General features: G+C 44.8%; 1 protein-coding gene across 2 annotated transcripts in view; it reads right to left on the bottom strand.

The window, feature by feature from the left end:
• LOC139575599 (integrin alpha-11-like) overlaps nt 1-21,585 on the bottom strand; it is an 85,367-nt gene that overhangs the window by 29,288 nt on the left and 34,494 nt on the right. The window contains exons 3-11 of one of the 2 annotated variants that reach the window (XM_071400733.1): nt 14,038-14,147; nt 13,010-13,101; nt 12,523-12,628; nt 12,059-12,186; nt 11,697-11,845; nt 11,266-11,410; nt 7,496-7,661; nt 7,267-7,337; nt 4,915-5,059 (exon numbers count right to left, since the gene is read on the bottom strand). In XM_071400733.1, coding sequence (XP_071256834.1) covers nt 4,915-5,059; nt 7,267-7,337; nt 7,496-7,661; nt 11,266-11,410; nt 11,697-11,845; nt 12,059-12,186; nt 12,523-12,628; nt 13,010-13,101; nt 14,038-14,147 — 1,112 coding nt within the window. Of the gene's footprint in view, nt 1-4,914; nt 5,060-7,266; nt 7,338-7,495; nt 7,662-11,265; nt 11,411-11,696; nt 11,846-12,058; nt 12,187-12,490; nt 12,500-12,522; nt 12,629-13,009; nt 13,102-14,037; nt 14,148-21,585 lie in introns of those variants that run through there. The other variant, XM_071400732.1, reaches the window with a different exon arrangement.

The following is a 21,585-nucleotide window of genomic DNA, read 5'->3' as shown; positions in this document are numbered from 1 at the left end:
AGTAAAGGTGAAGAGAGAGAGGAGATGAGATGGGTGAACAGTAGACTGTAGAGACAGTAAAGGTGAAGAGAGAGAGGAGATGAGATGAGTGAACAGTAGACTGTAGAGACAGTAAAGGTGAAGAGAGAAAGGAGATGAGATGGGTGAACAGTAGACTGTAAAGACAGTAAAGGTGAAGAGAGAGAGGAGATGAGATGGGTGAACAGTAGACTGTAGAGACAGTAAAGGTGAAGAGAGAAAGGAGATGAGATGGGTGAACAGTAGACTGTAAAGACAGTAAAGGTGAAGAGAGAGAGGAGATGAGATGGGTGAACAGTAGACTGTAGAGACAGTAAAGGTGAAGAGAGAGAGAGAGATGAGATGGGTGAACAGTAGACTGTAGAGACAGTAAAGGTGAAGAGAGAGAGAGGAGATGAGATGGGTGAACAGTAGACTGTAGAGACAGTAAAGGTGAAGAGAGAAAGGAGATGAGATGGGTGAACAGTAGACTGTAGAGACAGTAAAGGTGAAGAGAGAGAGGAGATGAGATGGGTGAACAGTAGACTGTAGAGACAGTAAAGGTGAAGAGAGAGAGGAGATGAGATGGGTGAACAGTAGACTGTAGAGACAGTAAAGGTGAAGAGAGAGAGAGGAGATGAGATGGGTGAACAGTAGACTGTAGAGACAGTAAAGGTGAAGAGAGAGAGGAGATGAGATGGGTGAACAGTAGACTGTAGAGACAGTAAAGGTGAAGAGAGAGAGAGGAGATGAGATGGGTGAACAGTAGACTGTAGAGACAGTAAAGGTGAAGAGAGAGAGGAGATGAGATGGGTGAACAGTAGACTGTAGAGACAGTAAAGGTGAAGAGAGAGAGAGGAGATGAGATGGGTGAACAGTAGACTGTAGAGACAGTAAAGGTGAAGAGAGAGAGAGGAGATGAGATGGGTGAACAGTAGACTGTAGAGACAGTAAAGGTGAAGAGAGAGAGAGGAGATGAGATGGGTGAACAGTAGACTGTAGAGACAGTAAAGGTGAAGAGAGAGAGAGGAGATGAGATGGGTGAACAGTAGACTGTAAAGACAGTAAAGGTGAAGAGAGAGAGAGGAGATGAGATGGGTGAACAGTAGACTGTAGAGACAGTAAAGGTGAAGAGAGAGAGGAGATGAGATGGGTGAACAGTAGACTGTAGAGACAGTAAAGGTGAAGAGAGAGAGGAGATGAGATGGGTGAACAGTAGACTGTAAAGACAGTAAAGGTGAAGAGAGAGAGGAGATGAGATGGGTGAACAGTAGACTGTAGAGACAGTAAAGGTGAAGAGAGAGAGGAGATGAGATGGGTGAACAGTAGACTGTAGAGACAGTAAAGGTGAAGAGAGAGAGGAGATGAGATGGGTGAACAGTAGACTGTAAAGACAGTAAAGGTGAAGAGAGAGAGGAGATGAGATGGGTGAACAGTAGACTGTAGAGACAGTAAAGGTGAAGAGAGAGAGGAGATGAGATGGGTGAACAGTAGACTGTAGAGACAGTAAAGGTGAAGAGAGAGAGGAGATGAGATGAGTGAACAGTAGACTGTAGAGACAGTAAAGGTGAAGAGAGAGAGGAGATGAGATGAGTGAACAGTAGACTGTAGAGACAGTAAAGGTGAAGAGAGAGAGAGGAGATGAGATGGGTGAACAGTAGACTGTAGAGACAGTAAAGGTGAAGAGAGAGAGGAGATGAGATGAGTGAACAGTAGACTGTAGAGACAGTAAAGGTGAAGAGAGAGAGAGAGAGAGGAGAGGAGATGAGATGAGTGAACAGTAGACTGTAAAGACAGTAAAGGTGAAGAGAGAGAGAGAGAGAGGAGAGGAGATGAGATGAGTGAACAGTAGACTGTAGAGACAGTAAAGGTGAAGAGAGAGGAGATGAGATGGGTGAACAGTAGACTGTAGAGACAGTAAAGGTGAAGAGAGAGAGGAGATGAGATGGGTGAACAGTAGACTGTAAAGACAGTAAAGGTGAAGAGAGAGAGAGGAGATGAGATGGGTGAACAGTAGACTGTAGAGACAGTAAAGGTGAAGAGAGAGAGGAGATGAGATGAGTGAACAGTAGACTGTAGAGACAGTAAAGGTGAAGAGAGAGAGGAGATGAGATGGGTGAACAGTAGACTGTAAAGACAGTAAAGGTGAAGAGAGAGAGAGGAGATGAGATGGGTGAACAGTAGACTGTAGAGACAGTAAAGGTGAAGAGAGAGAGGAGATGAGATGGGTGAACAGTAGACTGTAGAGACAGTAAAGGTGAAGAGAGAGAGGAGATGAGATGGGTGAACAGTAGACTGTAGAGACAGTAAAGGTGAAGAGAGAGAGGAGATGAGATGGGTGAACAGTAGACTGTAGAGACAGTAAAGGTGAAGAGAGAGAGAGATGAGATGAGTGAACAGTAGACTGTAGAGACAGTAAAGGTGAAGAGAGAGAGGAGATGAGATGGGTGAACAGTAGACTGTAAAGACAGTAAAGGTGAAGAGAGAGAGAGGAGATGAGATGGGTGAACAGTAGACTGTAGAGACAGTAAAGGTGAAGAGAGAGAGGAGATGAGATGGGTGAACAGTAGACTGTAGAGACAGTAAAGGTGAAGAGAGAGAGGAGATGAGATGGGTGAACAGTAGACTGTAAAGACAGTAAAGGTGAAGAGAGAGAGGAGATGAGATGGGTGAACAGTAGACTGTAAAGACAGTAAAGGTGAAGAGAGAGAGGAGATGAGATGAGTGAACAGTAGACTGTAGAGACAGTAAAGGTGAAGAGAGAGAGGAGATGAGATGGGTGAACAGTAGACTGTAGAGACAGTAAAGGTGAAGAGAGAGAGGAGATGAGATGAGTGAACAGTAGACTGTAGAGACAGTAAAGGTGAAGAGAGAGAGAGGAGATGAGATGAGTGAACAGTAGACTGTAGAGACAGTAAAGGTGAAGAGAGAGAGGAGATGAGATGGGTGAACAGTAGACTGTAGAGACAGTAAAGGTGAAGAGAGAGAGAGGAGATGAGATGGGTGAACAGTAGACTGTAGAGACAGTAAAGGTGAAGAGAGAGAGAGATGAGATGGGTGAACAGTAGACTGTAGAGACAGTAAAGGTGAAGAGAGAGAGGAGATGAGATGGGTGAACAGTAGACTGTAAAGACAGTAAAGGTGAAGAGAGAGAGAGGAGATGAGATGGGTGAACAGTAGACTGTAAAGACAGTAAAGGTGAAGAGAGAGAGAGGAGATGAGATGGGTGAACAGTAGACTGTAAAGACAGTAAAGGTGAAGAGAGAGAGGAGATGAGATGGGTGAACAGTAGACTGTAGAGACAGTAAAGGTGAAGAGAGAGAGGAGATGAGATGGGTGAACAGTAGACTGTAAAGACAGTAAAGGTGAAGAGAGAGAGGAGATGAGATGGGTGAACAGTAGACTGTAGAGACAGTAAAGGTGAAGAGAGAGAGAGGAGATGAGATGGGTGAACAGTAGACTGTAGAGACAGTAAAGGTGAAGAGAGAGAGAGGAGATGAGATGGGTGAACAGTAGACTGTAGAGACAGTAAAGGTGAAGAGAGAGAGGAGATGAGATGGGTGAACAGTAGACTGTAGAGACAGTAAAGGTGAAGAGAGAGAGGAGATGAGATGGGTGAACAGTAGACTGTAGAGACAGTAAAGGTGAGAGAGGAGAGAGAGAGAGAGGAGATGAGATGGGTGAACAGTAGACTGTAGAGACAGTAAAGGTGAAGAGAGAGAGGAGATGAGATGGGTGAACAGTAGACTGTAGAGACAGTAAAGGTGAAGAGAGAGAGGAGATGAGATGGGTGAACAGTAGACTGTAGAGACAGTAAAGGTGAAGAGAGAGAGAGATGAGATGGGTGAACAGTAGACTGTAAAGACAGTAAAGGTGAAGAGAGAGAGGAGATGAGATGGGTGAACAGTAGACTGTAGAGACAGTAAAGGTGAAGAGAGAGAGAGGAGATGAGATGGGTGAACAGTAAACTGTAGAGACAGTAAAGGTGAAGAGAGAGAGAGGAGATGAGATGGGTGAACAGTAGACTGTAGAGACAGTAAAGGTGAAGAGAGAGAGGAGATGAGATGGGTGAACAGTAGACTGTAGAGACAGTAAAGGTGAAGAGAGAGAGAGATGAGATGGGTGAACAGTAGACTGTAGAGACAGTAAAGGTGAAGAGAGAGAGAGAGATGAGATGGGTGAACAGTAGACTGTAGAGACAGTAAAGGTGAAGAGAGAGAGGGAGAGAGGAGAGGAGATGAGATGGGTGAACAGTAGACTGTAGAGACAGTAAAGGTGAAGAGAGAGAGGAGATGAGATGGGTGAACAGTAGACTGTAGAGACAGTAAAGGTGAAGAGAGAGAGAGATGAGATGAGTGAACAGTAGACTGTAGAGACAGTAAAGGTGAAGAGAGAGAGAGATGAGATGAGTGAACAGTAGACTGTAGAGACAGTAAAGGTGAAGAGAGAGAGGAGATGAGATGGGTGAACAGTAGACTGTAGAGACAGTAAAGGTGAAGAGAGAGAGGAGATGAGATGGGTGAACAGTAGACTGTAGAGACAGTAAAGGTGAAGAGAGAGAGGAGATGAGATGGGTGAACAGTAGACTGTAGAGACAGTAAAGGTGAAGAGAGAGAGAGGAGATGAGATGGGTGAACAGTAGACTGTAGAGACAGTAAAGGTGAAGAGAGAGAGGAGATGAGATGAGTGAACAGTAGACTGTAGAGACAGTAAAGGTGAAGAGAGAGAGGATGAGGGACAGAGAGAGGATGAAGGACAGAGATAGGATGAAGGACAGAGAGAGGATGAAGGACAGAGAGAGGATGAAGGACAGAGAGAAGAAGAAGGGCAGAGAGAGGATCAGGGGAGGAGTCTATCGATCTACCCAAACCAAACACCTCTGTGACCAATCCTTTAGATCGTCAATTCCTCCCTCACCTAGGTAGGCGCCATGGTTCTTCAGCTCCTCTGGGAATTCCTGTGAGTAGGAGGACTTGGGTGGAACCACCTTCCCCTGTCGGGTCTCCTTCAGGACGGCTCCATTCCAGTCGTAGGCCCCCGGTGCCCCCACCAGGATCCCATCCTTTAGGGACAGACAGGAGACAGGCACTTAGTGTGAACATAAAAACAGATTGTATGTGTGTGTGTGTGTGTGTGTGTGTTTGTGTTTGTGTGTGCGCGCATGTGCGCGTGCGTGCGTGTATTGCCATTGGTTCAGCAGGCAATGATGGAAAAATGGAGAAGGTGATGAATACACAGAATGATGATGATGATGATAAATAAACCCTTTCTCTCTAAATCAAATCATCCTTCCTCATCCTTCCTCCCAGGCTACAATCCCCAGCCTCCCTCTAGTACCCAGCCTCCCTCTAGTCCCCAGCCTCCCTCTAGTCCCCAGCCTCCCTCTAGTCCCCAGCCTCCCTCTAGTCCCCAGACTCCAGCAAGGATATTTTTGCAGAAACTTTAAGAGTTTGATGACCGTTCACGCGTTCTGCCAACAATAGCTTAATAAACAATAAATCAGTCAAAACGTAAGTCTGCCTACCCACATTCATTATATTTTCCTTCGTTCTCCTCCCAAATTGATTTAAAAGCCATTGGAGACATTTGAGAGGATAATAAGTTAAGCTTGCATGGGTCCTGTAAATGATTAAAGTGTTAGCCAAACGATCTCTCTCTCACACATAAACACGTGTTCCATCACCTGTATGCACCACACAAAGTAATATGAAAGAATGTTGATGAGAAACGTTACAGGTTCATCATTATAATACGTTATAGTAGGGGCATTTTTGGGTCTGTGTCATCAGAAAAGAAGAAACCACTGTCACCAGTAACCAACCAGTAACCACAAGCACGGGAGAAGAAGACAGCATATGGGCTGGCAGGGGACATTTGTTCATCCTACTTTGAATACATGTCAGTTGTATAATTACAGTGTTCCCCGAGGCTAATCTAGTCCCTCCTAGCGTACGACTGACGGAACCCTCATGGACTACTTCTCGACCACTTCCTGGGACATGAAAACGTCTAGCTCGCTGAGCGACTGATTCACAGACTGACCCTACGTCAGTTTTTGACAGCTGTGTGGTGCTAGACTCTGTGGGTATCTGTTTTAGTGGTGGTGCACACTGTTTCCATGGTGATGTAGCCCCAAATAATCCCCACTATACACCTCTTCATGCTTGTTGAGATCTGAATATCTGCAATAAAGACTGCCTGGAACATGTCCATTATCATCGTCCAACCTGCGGCCATTTGCACACACAACTGGGTGTGAAACAATGCCTTACATCTGGGAATCACTTTTCAACATTATTACTCTGAGTTGGAGGAAGCCATAGCAATAAACAAACATATAGATCTCTGGCTAGCTGGACTGCATTGGAGAATGGGATGTCTAGATATGTAGGACTTGAGCAGAATCAAGCTGGCACACTCCACATTCAACAAAACCATCTGGTCTTTTGGGACAGTTTTTCTCCTTTATTAAGGCTCCCGAAGTCTTTCCAATAAGTGATCCTACTCTCAACACTCGGGTTGCGTTTGTTGAGAAGTGCTATCCCTGGAATCCAGCCTTCTGGAGGATGGAATTTCCAGCCATCCCAGTCATCCAGCTGCAGTTTCCCTATTTATTGTTTTAAGAAAAAGGGATATATTTATTGTTCCCTAGTCAGGTTGTGCTTCAACTGTGGCGTGGAACTGGAAAATCAAAGCTATTGCATCAGCAAACCTGAATCTGGGACGCAGATGGAGAGAGTAGAAAGAAACAAAAAATAATGAAGACTGGTACATGAGGGAGGATGGTGATGTCAGCTACAGTAGAAAACAGGAAGACTGGTACATGAAGGAGGATGGTGATGTCAGCTACAGTAGAAAACAGGAAGACTGGTACATGAGGGAGGATGGTGATGTCAGCTACAGTAGAGAACAGGAAGACTGGTACATGGGGGAGGATGGTGATGTCAGCTACAGTAGAAAACAGGAAGACTGGTACATGGGGGAGGATGGTGATGTCAGCTACAGTAGAAAGCAGGAAGACTGGTACATGAAGGAGGATGGTGATGTCAGCTACAGTAGAAAACAGGAAGACTGGTACATGAGGGAGGATGGTGATGTCAGCTACAGTAGAGAACAGGAAGACTGGTACATGAGGGAGGATGGTGATGTCAGCTACAGTAGAGAACAGGAAGACTGGTACATGAGGGAGGATGGTGATGTCAGCTACAGTAGAAAACAGGAAGACTGGTACATGGGGGAGGGTATACTGGCAGCAGTGGTGAGACTCACCTCCACGAAGTGTGAAGAGAAGCCAGCCTGAGACATCTGGAGGCCAAATGCCGTCCCGTTCTTACTGGTCCCTGTAGAGGAAGACCAGGTGAGTTCAGCAGGAGGAATTGTTTTCTTTGAGTACAGGAAAAGAAAACAATTCCTAGTTTGTACAGGAAAAGTACAGGAAAAGAAAACAAGTCTAGTTTGTGGTTTACAGATGGTTGTTACACAGCGTTATATGGAATACCTTCCAAACTGAAGATCCTATCCCCAAGCGCGTCCACAATGTCCTTCAAGGCAGACTCATCAGTCACCTTGAAGAAGTGCTTGTCATCGGGGTCACTAGCGATATACTTGATTTCATTCAGGAATGCCTCTGGGTTGATTCCACGCCGGTTGTAGTAGCCAAGCACCTGGTGACAACCAGACAGAGACATCAATCCCCAGACTTTGTTGTAGAGTGCCCTACTATAGAGCCATCTCACTTATGAACTGTGACTCAACAATCCTGTTGCCCACACAAACCAAAAGGGAAACTGGCACACTTTAGATAGACTTAGAAGTTTAACCAGAGAAGGGTGGTTCCAACTTCCAATCGTTTGGTGGACTGTGTCCCTGCTGCCTGCTGTCACAAATTCCAACTGTCAGCAACCAAATGAACTCAGCACCTCCCTTCTCTTCTTAGATGCCCATGGCCTGGTTTGACGGGGCCCCTCACCTCATCATCTATGGGCTGAATAAGCTCAGGAGAACCCCATGCCAAAGCGGTCTCAACCAAAGTGTTCTGTGGGCTTGGAAAGATCATTCACACCTTCAACCACTTGGCTGGCTGTGTATATACGTTTTGAGAGGGCACTAAACCGTTTAGGCTCTGTCTAATACCCTGACAACACCGCTCACGTCGGGTGCGCAAAATAAATTTAGAAATCTATGTTATTCAATTATTGCACCCACACTGTTCGCAAACGACTGTCTGCGTTGCCAAGGGCTAAAATATAACTCCTTTCTATTTCTGACGCAGATCGCGCTGCAAGTCCTGCCTCTCCCATCTCCTCATTGGTTTATAGAAGCAGGTACCCACGTGCCATCTCCTCATTGGTTATACCCACGTGGGTGACTGAAAGACAAACGAGGTCGGTGGCGGTAATGCACCTAATATATGAAAGTTGCCAATCGCAATGTAAAGTCAAGAGAAGAAAAAGCCTAGAAGGAGGAGAGATGACTAGAAACGATTCGGTTGACTGTTTTATGTGTGGATTAATTGTCGGAGTAGAGGACCTTGTGCATTTCGAGGTAAAATAACAACTCAATGTTTATATCCCAGGACAAATTAGCTAGCAACAGCAAGTTAGCTAAATAGGACAAATTAGCTAGCAAGTGCAAGCTAGCTAGCTAAATTGCCATAAAGGTTTAATGCTTTTCGACCTGTCCCCAAATTAATGTAATTGGTTCAGTGTTGTTTTCATATTTTAACCTGCATGTCGTGATCGCGTTTGGTGTGGGGGGACAAAATACATTTATGGACGATGGCGCACAGGTTCCGTGTAAACCTCTGTACTCTTTGGAGCACTGGTGAAGCTCACATCACATCCGTGAAGTCACATCTCAATGTGTGTTGAAAGTGTACATGTCCCAAACCTGAAAAATGAACATTGTACTTCAGTAATTGTAGCCACCTTGTCATTATGGAGGCACGAAGCAGTATTATGGTAGTTAGCTAAAGAGAGTAGAAGCAGCAGCTGACTAACTGTAAATACATTTAATAACTGTAGCAATTCTACTTTCTATCTGTCAGTTAAACAGTACTATATAGAGCCATGACCACATGGAACTCTATTCCACATCAAGTGACTCATGCAAGCAGTAAAATTTGATTTAAAAATACACCTTTTGGAACAGCAGGGACTGTGAAGCAACACAAACATAGGCACAGACACATGGATACACACACACGATAACATGCGCACTATACACACACGTACACATAGATTTTGTGTTGTAGATATGTGGTAGTTGTCACGGCATTCAGAAGAAGAAGGTGAGGACCAAGGTGCAGCGTGATACGTGTTCATATTATTTATTCGAAACTGAACACTAACTACAAAATAACAAAAGGAATAACCGAAACAGTTCTGACAGGTGATACAAACACTAAACAGAAAATAACCACCCACAACTACCAGTGGGAAAACAGGCTACCTAAGTATGGTTCTCAATCAGAGACAACGATAGACAACTGCCTCTGATTGGGAACCATACCAGGCCAAAACATAGAAATACAAAACCTAGACATACAAACATAGAATGCCCACCCACATCACACCCTGACCAAACAAAAAATAGAAACATACAAAGCAATCTACGGTCAGGGCGTGACAGTAGTAGAGTAGAGGCCTGAGGACACACACTTAATGTGTTGTGAAATCTGTTGTTAATGTATTGTAATGTTTTTTAAATTGTTTAATTAACTGCCTTAATTTTGCTGGACCCCAGGAAGAGTAGCTGCTTCCTTGGCAGCAGCTAATGGGGATCCATAATAAATAACAAAATACAAACGTTAGCTAGCTAGTTAAATGTGGGGTGGAAAAATTCACTTATTGTCAGTTAGCTAGTTAGTTACCACTCCTTCTCTCTTTACTAGCTACCGTAACATTACTTCATGCTTCCAAAAATGACCAGCTGTCTCCAGTTATGTTCACATTTAGTGGTTTATGACATTTTGATAACTTTTGGACATTAGAGCAACGGCAGTGGAAAAACTTAAACAAGGGAGAGAGGACAGGAAGGAGACAGAGACGGTGACTCACAGTGATGGTGTAGCAGGAGAGAGGACAGGAAGGAGACAGAGAGGTTGACTCACAGTGATGGTGTAGCAGGAGAGAGGACAGGAAGGAGACAGAGAGGATGACTCACAGCGATGGTGTAGCAGGAGAGAGGACAGGAAGGAGACAGAGAGGGTGACTCACAGCGATGACGTAGTAGGAGAGAGGACAGGAAGGAGACAGAGAGGGTGACTCACAGCGATGACGTAGCAAGAGAGAGGACAGGAAGGAGACAGAGAGGGTGACTCAGCGATGGTGTAGCAGGAGAGAGGACAGGAAGGAGACAGAGAGGTTGACTCACAGCGATGACGTAGCAGGAGAGAGGACAGGAAGGTGACAGAGAGGTTGACTCACAGCGATGACGTAGCAGGAGAGAGGACAGGAAGGAGACAGAGAGGGTGACTCACAGCGATGACGTAGCAGGAGAGAGGACAGGAAGGAGACAGAGAGGGTGACTCAGCGATGGTGTAGCAGGAGAGAGGACAGGAAGGAGACAGAGAGGGTGACTCACAGCGATGGCGTAGCAGGAGAGAGGACAGGAAGGAGACAGAGAGGGTGACTCACAGTGATGACGTAGCAGGAGAGAGGACAGGGAGGAGACAGAGAGGGTGACTCACAGCGATGGCGTAGCAGGAGAGAGGACAGGAAGGTGACAGAGAGGTTGACTCACAGCGATGACGTAGCAGGAGAGAGGACAGGAAGGAGACAGAGAGGGTGACTCACAGTGATGACGTAGCAGGAGAGAGGACAGGGAGGAGACAGAGAGGTTGACTCACAGCGATGGCGTAACATGAGAGAGGACAGGGAGGTGACAGAGAGGTTGACTCACAGCGATGACGTAGCAGGAGAGAGGACATGAAGGAGACAGAGAGGGTGACTCACAGTGATGGCGTAGCAGGAGAGAGGACAGGAAGGAGACAGAGAGGGTGACTCACAGTGATGGTGTAGCAGAAGAGAGGACAGGAAGGAGACAGAGAGGTTGACTCACAGCGATGACGTAGCAGGAGAGAGGAAGGAGACAGAGAGGGTGACTCACAGCGATGGTGTAGCAGGAGAGAGGACAGGAAGGAGACAGAGAGGGTGACTCACAGTGATGGCGTAGCAGGAGAGAGGACAGGAAGGAGACAGAGAGGATGACTCACAGTGATGGTGTAGCAGGAGAGAGGACAGGAAGGAGACAGAGAGGGTGACTCACAGCGATGGCATATCGGGTTATACCATCCTTCTCGCTGTCCTCAATGGCCTGTTGAAGGTCAGGGCTGTCATGTGACTCCCCGTCAGTGATCACGATCATCACCTTCTTGGCGCCTCGTCGGGCTCCTCGCTTGAATGCTTCTGAGCTGTGGCATATGATTTATTAAATTCATATTTGAAAGGTTCAAAGTTTATAGCCAAAAAGTGGGATTTCAGTAATAACCCAGAATAAGGTAACAAATACAGTATTTAACGTTTTTTTTATAGTCTTCTATTACTATTACCTAGTGTCATGTACAATCATTTCCTGTATGTCATTATTGTTGTACTTATTGTGAGATACAATAGATAGACACATTTCAACAGTACAGTATACTGATTCAATATTGGGGATATTGCTGATGTAGTTTCATATCAGTTAGGGAGTTTTACAGAGCGACGTTGATGCCGAGTGCAGTGTTGGTTTCCTCTCCGCCTCTCTGGTGGATGTTGCTCGCTCTCTTCACCACCTCCTCCACCGACTTGTAGTCATTCAGATGGAATTCATGCACCACCTTCTCCCCATACTGCACCACTCCAACCTGAACAATATCACGCACATACATTATAACAGGGCTGTTTACCTCCAGGTCTGGAGGGACAAATCATGTCTGGTTTTCATTCTACTAATCAGCAACATGGACTCAGACAACGTCATCCTTTGACACTCCAGACCTGGAGTTGAATCAGGAAAACTGGGGCATAACAGGCAATTCAACCAGGTTAGCCAGAGCAACACATTTCCCATAACTCACCTGTATCTGGCCTGGTCCGATGTAGAACTTCTGTAGAATGTTGATAAGAAAGGCTTGCACCTCCGTCCAGGGGTAGATGGAGTTGGAACCATCCAGAACGATCACTATATCCATGTAGGTCTCACACCCTAGCAGAGAAAGACACACAGTAATGTCTGAACTGCACCATCAATGCAACCTTTATGGATGAGCAATGGCAAACAGTCTAATGCATTAGAATCAATAGTGACTTTATTCTTATGGAAGAAGATCCATAAAACAATGGCAAACCGTCTAATGCATTAGAATCAATAATGACTTTATACTTATGGAAGAAGATCCATAAAACAATGGCAAACCGTCTAATGCATTAGAATCAATAATGACTTTATACTTATGGAAGAAGATCCATAAAACATTGGCAGACAGGACAGGGGCGTGCTCTGTATTTACTCTGGAAGGCTGGAGCGATGGTCTTGGAGAACTTGGAGCGATGGTCTTGGAGAACTTGAAGCTGGCGTTGACTCGAGAGCAGATCCCAGTGCTGTAGTATGAGCTGCCACACTCGTAGGACCATAGGGGTCCACAGACCTATACAACACACAAGAAAACACATTCAGCACAGCAAGAACCCTTGACACATGTACCGTGTACCATGGGCCTACGTTGGATGAAAAGGTCATCAGAAAAACTAAATGTGGTTCTTCACCACAGGAGGTTGGTGGCACCTTAATTGGGGAGGACGGGCTCGTGGTAATGGCTGGAGCGGAATAGGTGGAATGGTATCGCATACATCAAACCCATGGTTTAATGCCATTCCATTCGCTCCGCTCCAGACATTACTATGAGCTGTTCCTCTCAGCAGCCTCCGCTGTTCTTCACATACCCCTGAAATTGACCACCAAGTTAGTCTCTGTGGAAACCACACATAATGGCACCATACTTTTGATAGACTGTGTGTTCATCACTAACCACAAAGCTATTGTCTTTGGGGTTGGTTGTCAGCGTCATCCCCAGCCTCATCTTGTCTTTTCGCTCGGCGACATTGGTCAGAGATATCCTTCCTTGAGGAACAAGAAAAGACAGTGTCAAAGAAAAAACAGTGTTTATTCTAACGGCTTGATGTTTCTACAGATTTTGAAGACTTTTGCGTATATTTTTCACTTCTGCAATGTACCTGCGGCAAAGTCGCTTCACAAGCTTCTGCAAACCCACTGACTACACACGGCAGTTCAGAAGATGATGCTAGATCTCCCAACTAAAGGACCAAACACCTGTCCTTTGAGGCAGTGTGCAGAGCATTTTACTACAGTGGGCTAAATCAGGGTCACACACAGCGTTTCTCAAACAAATCTAGTCTGAAACAAAAGTAGACACTTCACACACATGGTTATGGGATTGAAAGAAGACACCTGTAACATGTCAGATATAGAGTTGAAATGTCTTTGCATCCCAATATGACACTTTATATATATTTTTATTATAATAAAACAGCAGATTTTCAGCAGCAACATTCCACCCGTGAGGCCATTAGAGGGCGATTTGATAATTTGACTGCAGGAAAGGAGCTTCTGGGAACTAGGCTTGTTAAAGTTGTCAAGCCAGGTCCAGCAGTGTCTACACCATACAATATCTGCCAGCTAGTTCACACATCTTGCTGTGTCTCTCTGTACAACACAGTACAGGTCTCATCTAAGGATACGTGTGGACGTGTGGTGTGATGCCTTGGAGGATACAGACGTGGAAATGTACATAAACTGTTAAAGGTGGAATGAACAGCATGGTCCCCAGATTCCACTCTCACACAACCTATGAACACACATATAAGGCGTATATGCACACACTCTAATGGCTACAACACACACACACACACACACACACACACACACACACACACACACACACACACACACACACACACACACACACACACACACACCAGTCTCATGAGGCACAATAGGCACATGTCAAGTCTGTGAGAGTCGATAGTTATACTGTACCTAGGTTGAGTTTGGAGCAGCTGCCGTTGGACCGTTTGCCCAATGGGCATTTGTACACATCCCCTGTCTGGTGGTGACCATTGGTTTCATATGGAGCTCCCACCAATAACCTGGGAAACATAAAACAAGACTGTCGAAATCCCCAAAAACTTAATTGCATATTATAATTGTTTTGTATTAATAGTATTAGTTGTGACGTTGTAAAAACATAGTGATAACATTGAAGGCACTTCTCCTAATGATGTTTCATCTGATAAGAAATAATGGTGTGAAAGAAATGGCATTTAAACTCTGCTACACCGATTTATCTGACTGGAATGTCTTTGCTAACTCAACAAACACACACCCAGTGAGTATCAGAGCAGGTATTTGAAACATTCGTGATCTTCCTTGTTTGTGACTGGCTGTGTTCCTGTGGGAGCAAGTTGACTTCTCCTCTGACCCCAGACTGACACGCACATAAACACACTGGCCTATAAACACTGGATCCACTCCACATTGACCCTCGGAAGATTCTCTCTCTCTCTCTCTCTCTCTCTCTCTCTCTCTCTCTCTCTCTCTCTCTCTCTCTCTCTCTCTCTCTCTCTCTCTCTCTCTCTCTCTCTCTCTCTCTCTCTCTCTCTCAGCATGTTAACTTCTCCTCTGACCGCAGACTCTCTCTAGTCCTCTCTCTTTTGCTGTCTCTAAACCTCTCCTTCTCTCTCTCTCTCTCTCTCTCTCACACACACACACACACACACACACACACACACACACACACACACACACACACACACACACACACACACACACACACACACACACACACACACACACACACACACACACACACACACACACACACACACACACACACACACACACACACACACACACACACACACACACACACACACACACACACACACACAGAGAAAGAGAAGGCAAGAGGTAGATAGAGAAATTGTCATACCGGCTAGACGGATACACACGTGTGACTGAATGACTTCCAAGGGGCTAAACACTACCCACATGTTCTCTGACCATGGGTCACCATGCGTTCTCCTTGGCTGAAACACAAGCAGGCTCGGAGTTCTTTGGTCATGGGTCACCATGCGTTCTCCTTGGCTGAAACACAAGCAGGCTCGGAGTTCTTTGGTCATGACGTAGAGCTCAGGGGAAGATAGTTTGTCACTCGACTTTGGGGTTTGACATCAGTGTCAGGTCAGGATGATCTTGTAAATGTCGTAGATGTCAGTGAAGGCTTTCGATGACTTAATGTGGTGGAGCATTTAAAACACTCTGTGTTTACGTCAGGTATCTGAGATAGAAGGGCTCTTTGTATTCTTGGGTAGGAACAAGAGACTGTTGCCAAGACGTTTATGTGACAGGATGAAAACACAAAACGCAGATGGTGTTCTTGATTATCTCTTGACGTTTCACCTTGTAACACATTGTCTTGGTAAATGAAGTTCTTATAGGTGATGACAAACTTCACCTGATACTCCTCATACATCAACACAGATCTCAAAGTTTAGCATATGATATCTTTAGATCAGACACCAACACATGATTACCATCAGGCATTATATTGTTATATTGTTTTACAAGAGCTTCTAAAAGTAACCTAAGCTGTCAACACAAGAATCATATGTAGCCCAAGACAAATCAAATCAAATCAAAATCAAATCAAATTGTACTTGCCACATGCGCCGAATACAACTGTTGTAGACCTTACAGTGAAGTGCTTATTTACAAGCCCTTAACCAACAATGCAGTTTTAAGAAAATACCTTAAAAAAAGTAACAAATAAAAGTAATATATCATTAAAGAGCAGCAGTAAAGTAACAATAGCGAGGCTATAAACAGGGGGTACCGGTACAGAGTCAACGTGTGGGTGCAAGGACAAAAACCTCTCCTTCAAAGTAATCAAGACAAAGGAGATTATTGTGGACTACAGAAAAAGGAGGACTGAGCACGCCCCCATTCTCATCGACGGGGCTGTAGTGGAGCAGGTTGAGAGCTTCAAGTTCCTTGGCGTTAGTCAGGTCTCTGACGTCCTCCCTATAGGCTGTCTCATCTCATCAGGCAGACACTGTTGTGTCATCAGCAAACTTAATGATGGTGTTGCAGTCATGAGTGAACAGGGAGGACAGGAAGGGACTGAGCACGCATCCTTGAAGGGCCCCCGTGTTGAGGATCAGCATGGCGGATGTGTTGTTACCTACCCTTACCACCTTACAACCATACTGAACAAAAAATAATAAATGCAACATGTAAAGTGTTGGTCCCATGTTTCATGAGCTGAAATAAATTATCCCAGGAATGTTCCATACGCACAAAAAGTTTATTTCTCTCAAATGTTGTGCACAAATTTGTTAACATCCCTGTTAGTGAGCATTTTTACTTTGCCAAGAAAGTCCATCCACCTGACAGGTGTGGCATATCAGGAAGCTGATTAAACAGCATGATCATTACATAAGTGCAACTTGTGCTGGGGACAATAAAAGACCTCTCTAAAATGTGCAGTTTTGTCACACAACACAATGCCACAGATGTCTCAAGTTTTGAGGGAGCATGCAATTGGCATGTTGACTGCAGGAATGTCCATCAGAGCTGTTACAAGTGAAATACATTTGAATTTCTCTACTATTGTCACGTTCCTGACCTTATTTCCTTTGTTTTGTCTTTATTTAGTTGGTCAGGACGTGAGCTGGGTGGGTATAGTCTATGTTCTATGTTTCTAGGTTAGGTTTGTCTTATTGGTCTGATATGGTTCTCAATCAGAGGCAGGTGTTTTACGTTGTCTCTGATTGGGAACCATATTTAGGTTGCCTGTTTTCACTATTGGTTTGTGGGTGATTGTTCCTGTTCGTGCGTTCATGTGTTCTATGTTCAGGACTGTAGCTTCGTTGGTTTTCGTCTGTTTATTGTTTTTGTTCGTATTGAAAAAGTATTCCAATAAATATGGAAACGTACCATATTGGTCCTCCTCTCTTTCCACCGACGAAAGTCATTACAACTATAAGCCGCCTCCAGCGTCATTTTAGAGAATTTGTCAGTACGTTCAACCGGCCACGTGTAACCATGTCAGCCCAGGACATCCACATCCTGCTTCTTCACCTGCAGGATGGTCTGTGACCAGCCACTTGGACAGCTGATGAAACTGAGGAGTATTTATATCTGTAATAAAGCCCTTTTATTGTGGGGGAAAACTTGTTTTGATTGGCTGGGCCTGGCTCCCCAATGGGTGGACCTATACCCTCCCTGCCCCACCCATGGCGGCGCTCCTACCCAGTCCTGTGAAATCCATAGATTAGGGACTAATGAATTTATTTCAATTGACTGATTTCCGTATATGAACTGTAACTCAGTAAAACCGTTGAAATTGTTGCATGTTGCATTTATATTTTTGTTCAGTGTACTTACTCTGACTGAGGTATGTGGTTGTCCCAACTAGCTATCATATGATGAAGGCACTAACTGTAAGATGCTCTAGATAAGAACGTCTGCTAAATGACTTAATGTAGAAAGTAGGAAAATGTTTATGTAGGAAATGTCGAGAAATATGACTCAAAACTAAAAGATTACTCAGCTTCCTTCAAAAACGATCAAATGTCCCAAGTGCATTTATTTATATTGAAAAGAGAGAGAGAGATATAAATAGAAAACTATGTGCAACAATTCAGATCATAGCCAAGGAGTGAAGCTGTTAACTGGGCTGCACACGCAGTCTATGGCAGCCAGGCTGAGACACAAACTAGTGGCGAGGGGACTGTGTCTGGGATCAACTGTCCAAGTCTCACAGACTCTGGAAATGATTTTCACCTCTGGAGCTCCGGCAGTGCTCCTATTTTCATAGCTATTAATATCAGGATTATTGCTGAGGTTCCTGCTGTCCTCTGGCACGGAGTGATACTGTAGACTGGGAAAGTTCAGGCTGGGACACAGCTACCTTCAGAGAAATGGGACCCATTGTTTCCCTTTGACTTGAAGGTCTCCTTTAACTCCCAGTCAGTTTCATGAAGAGCTGTTAAAACAATCTGAACATTCATCAAGGTCAGCCATGTGGCATCATTGAGGATAAGGTAATGCTGGTATAAACAAAATAACCTGACCCTAAATGGACGCCGGGATGTATTCTCTCACAGTTACTGAGGAATGCAGGATTTGGGGTTTGTGGAAGCGCCATACCAGAGCTGAAGACATTAATGCGCTAATATCGTTCACATTTGGAGGAGGAAGGAGAAACGTTTATGCTACGAAACTGTACCTCTGCCCTTAACACGAGACTGCGTGCAACTTTTTACATTTACATTTAAGTCATTTAGCAGACGCTCTTATCCAGAGCGACTTACAAATTGGTGCATTCACCTTATGACATCCAGTGGAACAGCCACTTTACAACTTCAATGACATTGCTCTCTCATCACATTCCATGTGTGTACGTAGACAGGATCTGAATGGCTTTGGTCCAAATTTGCCAATCCCAAAAGTACTCAGCAACTTGCACTCTATGATTCATAAGAGCTCTGTCAAATCATTACATAACCTAATAACTCTGCGGTAAGATGAACATCTTTCAACCAAGATGTCTAGTCCAACTTTAAATAAGATACGTAGGTTTCCCAGAACCAGATTAAGTATAGTCCTGGACTTAAAAGCTTGCTCAACGTAGAATATTGCAGAAGGTCCATAGCGTTCACACAATGCGGGTGTCAAAAACTATACAGTATACTCATGCTTGTCAAGTCCTTAGCTTTGTCCTTCAGCTTCAACAGCATCAGGTTCAACTTTCAATGAAAGCTGAAGGTTCAGATAACAGGCAACAGTATTTCAACTGAACCGCTGTGGATTGGCTGAGGAACGGCTGAGGAGCGCCTGAGGAAAAGCTGAAGAACTTCTTAGACTCCCTGCATCTCCAAGTGTTGCGTGAGCCGTGACCACGCCAAGGTGAAATGTCTAGTCTCAGCTGGAGTGACTCGGTGCCATGGCAGGAAAACAAACAGAAAGAAACGAGAGTTGGAGGTATGGAGGTGTAGAGGAGAAACCGGTACATGTGCCCATTTATCCCCGCAGCGCTCTCACATGGAGCTTGTCTTCAAACAGTCCTGGATGGACACGTGGGACAAACAGGCATTCTTGAAATGCCAACCTTTCCCCATGTTAGCAGTGTGTTTAAACTAGATATTGAATTATGGAGAGTCATTATATGCTTTCAGCTACATTGTTTTCCAAATCATGTGATTTGCAACATGATGGTTTCCCCTCAAAGACTTTCAGTTCGCGGGAGCATTCAAAGGAATTTAAATTGTAACAATTACTGTCATTGCCCATAAGCTTCTGTGCCAAATACCATAGCTCTGTCAACTTTTTCCAGTCTTACAAAGAGCTGTCTGATTTTCTTGAAAGCTCAGCTTGGTATTTGGAGAGGAACAACATCACAGTTTCACTCAGCTTGATACTGACCATGGCCTTTTATGACCCAGAAAGTTCAGAAATTGCCTTCCTGAGGACTAACAGTAGAAAACAGCACTACCTGATCTCTACAGTATGTGCCAGTAGACTGGCTTGAGCAATAACCCATCTTGGGGCAATGCAATAAAGTGTCTATGGAACAATGGGTTTTCTGTGGACTTTCTGTGGGGAAAAAAGCATTACTTCTTACAGTATCTTGGGAATCTTCATAGCGTGTCTGCTGACTTCAGTTTTTTTTCAGTCTATCGTTTCTTGAGAAAGTGATATAACACAGAGGATATTTTGCAATATCAACTCTTTCTAACCAAGTCCAAGCAGTTGCTTATCATCAACAGATAGTTTGTTGATAGTGTGACCATCTGTGGAGTATCTACATGGGACTATCCACATAAAGTGGGACCGTCTCTTTCCACAAGTCTTTTAATCTTACAGTGAACGGACACTAAAGTGTTGAGGCATCCTTCAAACATCCATTGACAGGTGCTGTCCTTCTTTGCCAGACAGACAGACAGACAGACAGACAGACAGACAGACAGACAGACAGACAGACAGACAGACAGACAGACAGACAGACAGACAGACAGACAGACAGACAGACAGACAGACAGACAGGCATAGATAGACAGACAGACAGCCAGCCAGACACATAGACAGACACACAGACAGTGTACACAGTAACACCTATAAGAACAGTGAAAGTCTCACCTCTTATGTCACCCACGGTGCCACAGCGTTCCACAAAAGTGTCATGACATTGGTGAACACACACGGTTCTCCAACGGGTAGCCGTCTGCTACATCAAAGACACATGTCAACATTGAAAAAAACTCAACGTCAGTACCCCTTTTCAAACCTTCACTACCCGCTGAATTCCTGGCATCACAGACTCATTCATCACTCCTTGAAAAAAGGCCAAAACTGCGACCCGTGACATTTGCACAATGCGAGCTGTGTTAACTGGGGGTCTGCTTCCCACATCACAAGCATGCTGCTGCGTTCAGGTTTCAGCTGATTGATATCTGGGGCAGTGGTCCGGGTGCTGGGGGTCTTGGACTAAACACAGGCCAGCTTACCCACTGCCTAGTGACCAGAGAGTGGATTCCTGAGTGGCACGCATCGCTGTTAAGTCTACCCAACACTATCTATCTAGTGGATGTCTACCCAGCACTATCTATCTAGGGGACGTCTACCCAACACTATCTATCTAGTGGACGTCTACCCAGCACTATCTATCTAGTGGACGTCTACCCAACACTATCTATCTAGTGGACGTCTACCCAACACTATCCATCTAGTGGACGTCTACCCAACACTATTCATCTAGGGGACGTCTACCCAGCACTATCTATCTAGTGGACGTCTGCCCAACACTATTCATCTAGTGGACGTCTACCCAACACTATTCATCTAGTGGACGTCTACCCAACACTATCTATCTAGTGGACGTCTACCCAGCACTATTTATCTAGGGGACGTCTACCCAACACTATCTATCTAGTGGACGTCTACCCAACACTATCTATCTAGTGGACGTCTACCCAACACTATTCATCTAGTGGACGTCTACCCAGCACTATCTATCTAGTGGACGTCTACCCAACACTATCTATCTAGTGGACGTCTACCCAACACTATCTATCTAGTGGACGTCTACCCAACACTATCTATCTAGTGGACGTCTACCCAGCACTATCTATCTAGTGGACGTCTACCCAGCACTATCTATCTAGTGGACGTCTACCCAACACTATCTATCTAGTGGACGTCTACCCAACACTATCTATCTAGTGGACGTCTACCAAACACTATCCATCTAGTGGACGTCTACCAAACACTATCCATCTAGTGGACGTCTACCAAACACTATCCATCTAGTGGACGTCTACCCAACACTATTCATCTAGTGGACGTCTACCCAACACTATCTATCTAGTGGACGTCTACCCAACACTATTCATCTAGTGGACGTCTACCCAACACTATCTATCTAGTGGACGTCTACCCAACACTATCTATCTAGTGGACGTCTACCCAACACTATTCATCTAGTGGACGTCTACCCAACACTATTCATCTAGTGGACGTCTACCC

Source organism: Salvelinus alpinus, chromosome 5 (assembly GCF_045679555.1).
Source record: "Salvelinus alpinus chromosome 5, SLU_Salpinus.1, whole genome shotgun sequence".
Classification (NCBI taxonomy): Eukaryota; Metazoa; Chordata; class Actinopteri; order Salmoniformes; family Salmonidae; genus Salvelinus; species Salvelinus alpinus.
The sequence above is the reverse complement of the archived record's forward strand: the minus strand, read 5'-3'. Positions and strand labels throughout refer to the sequence as shown.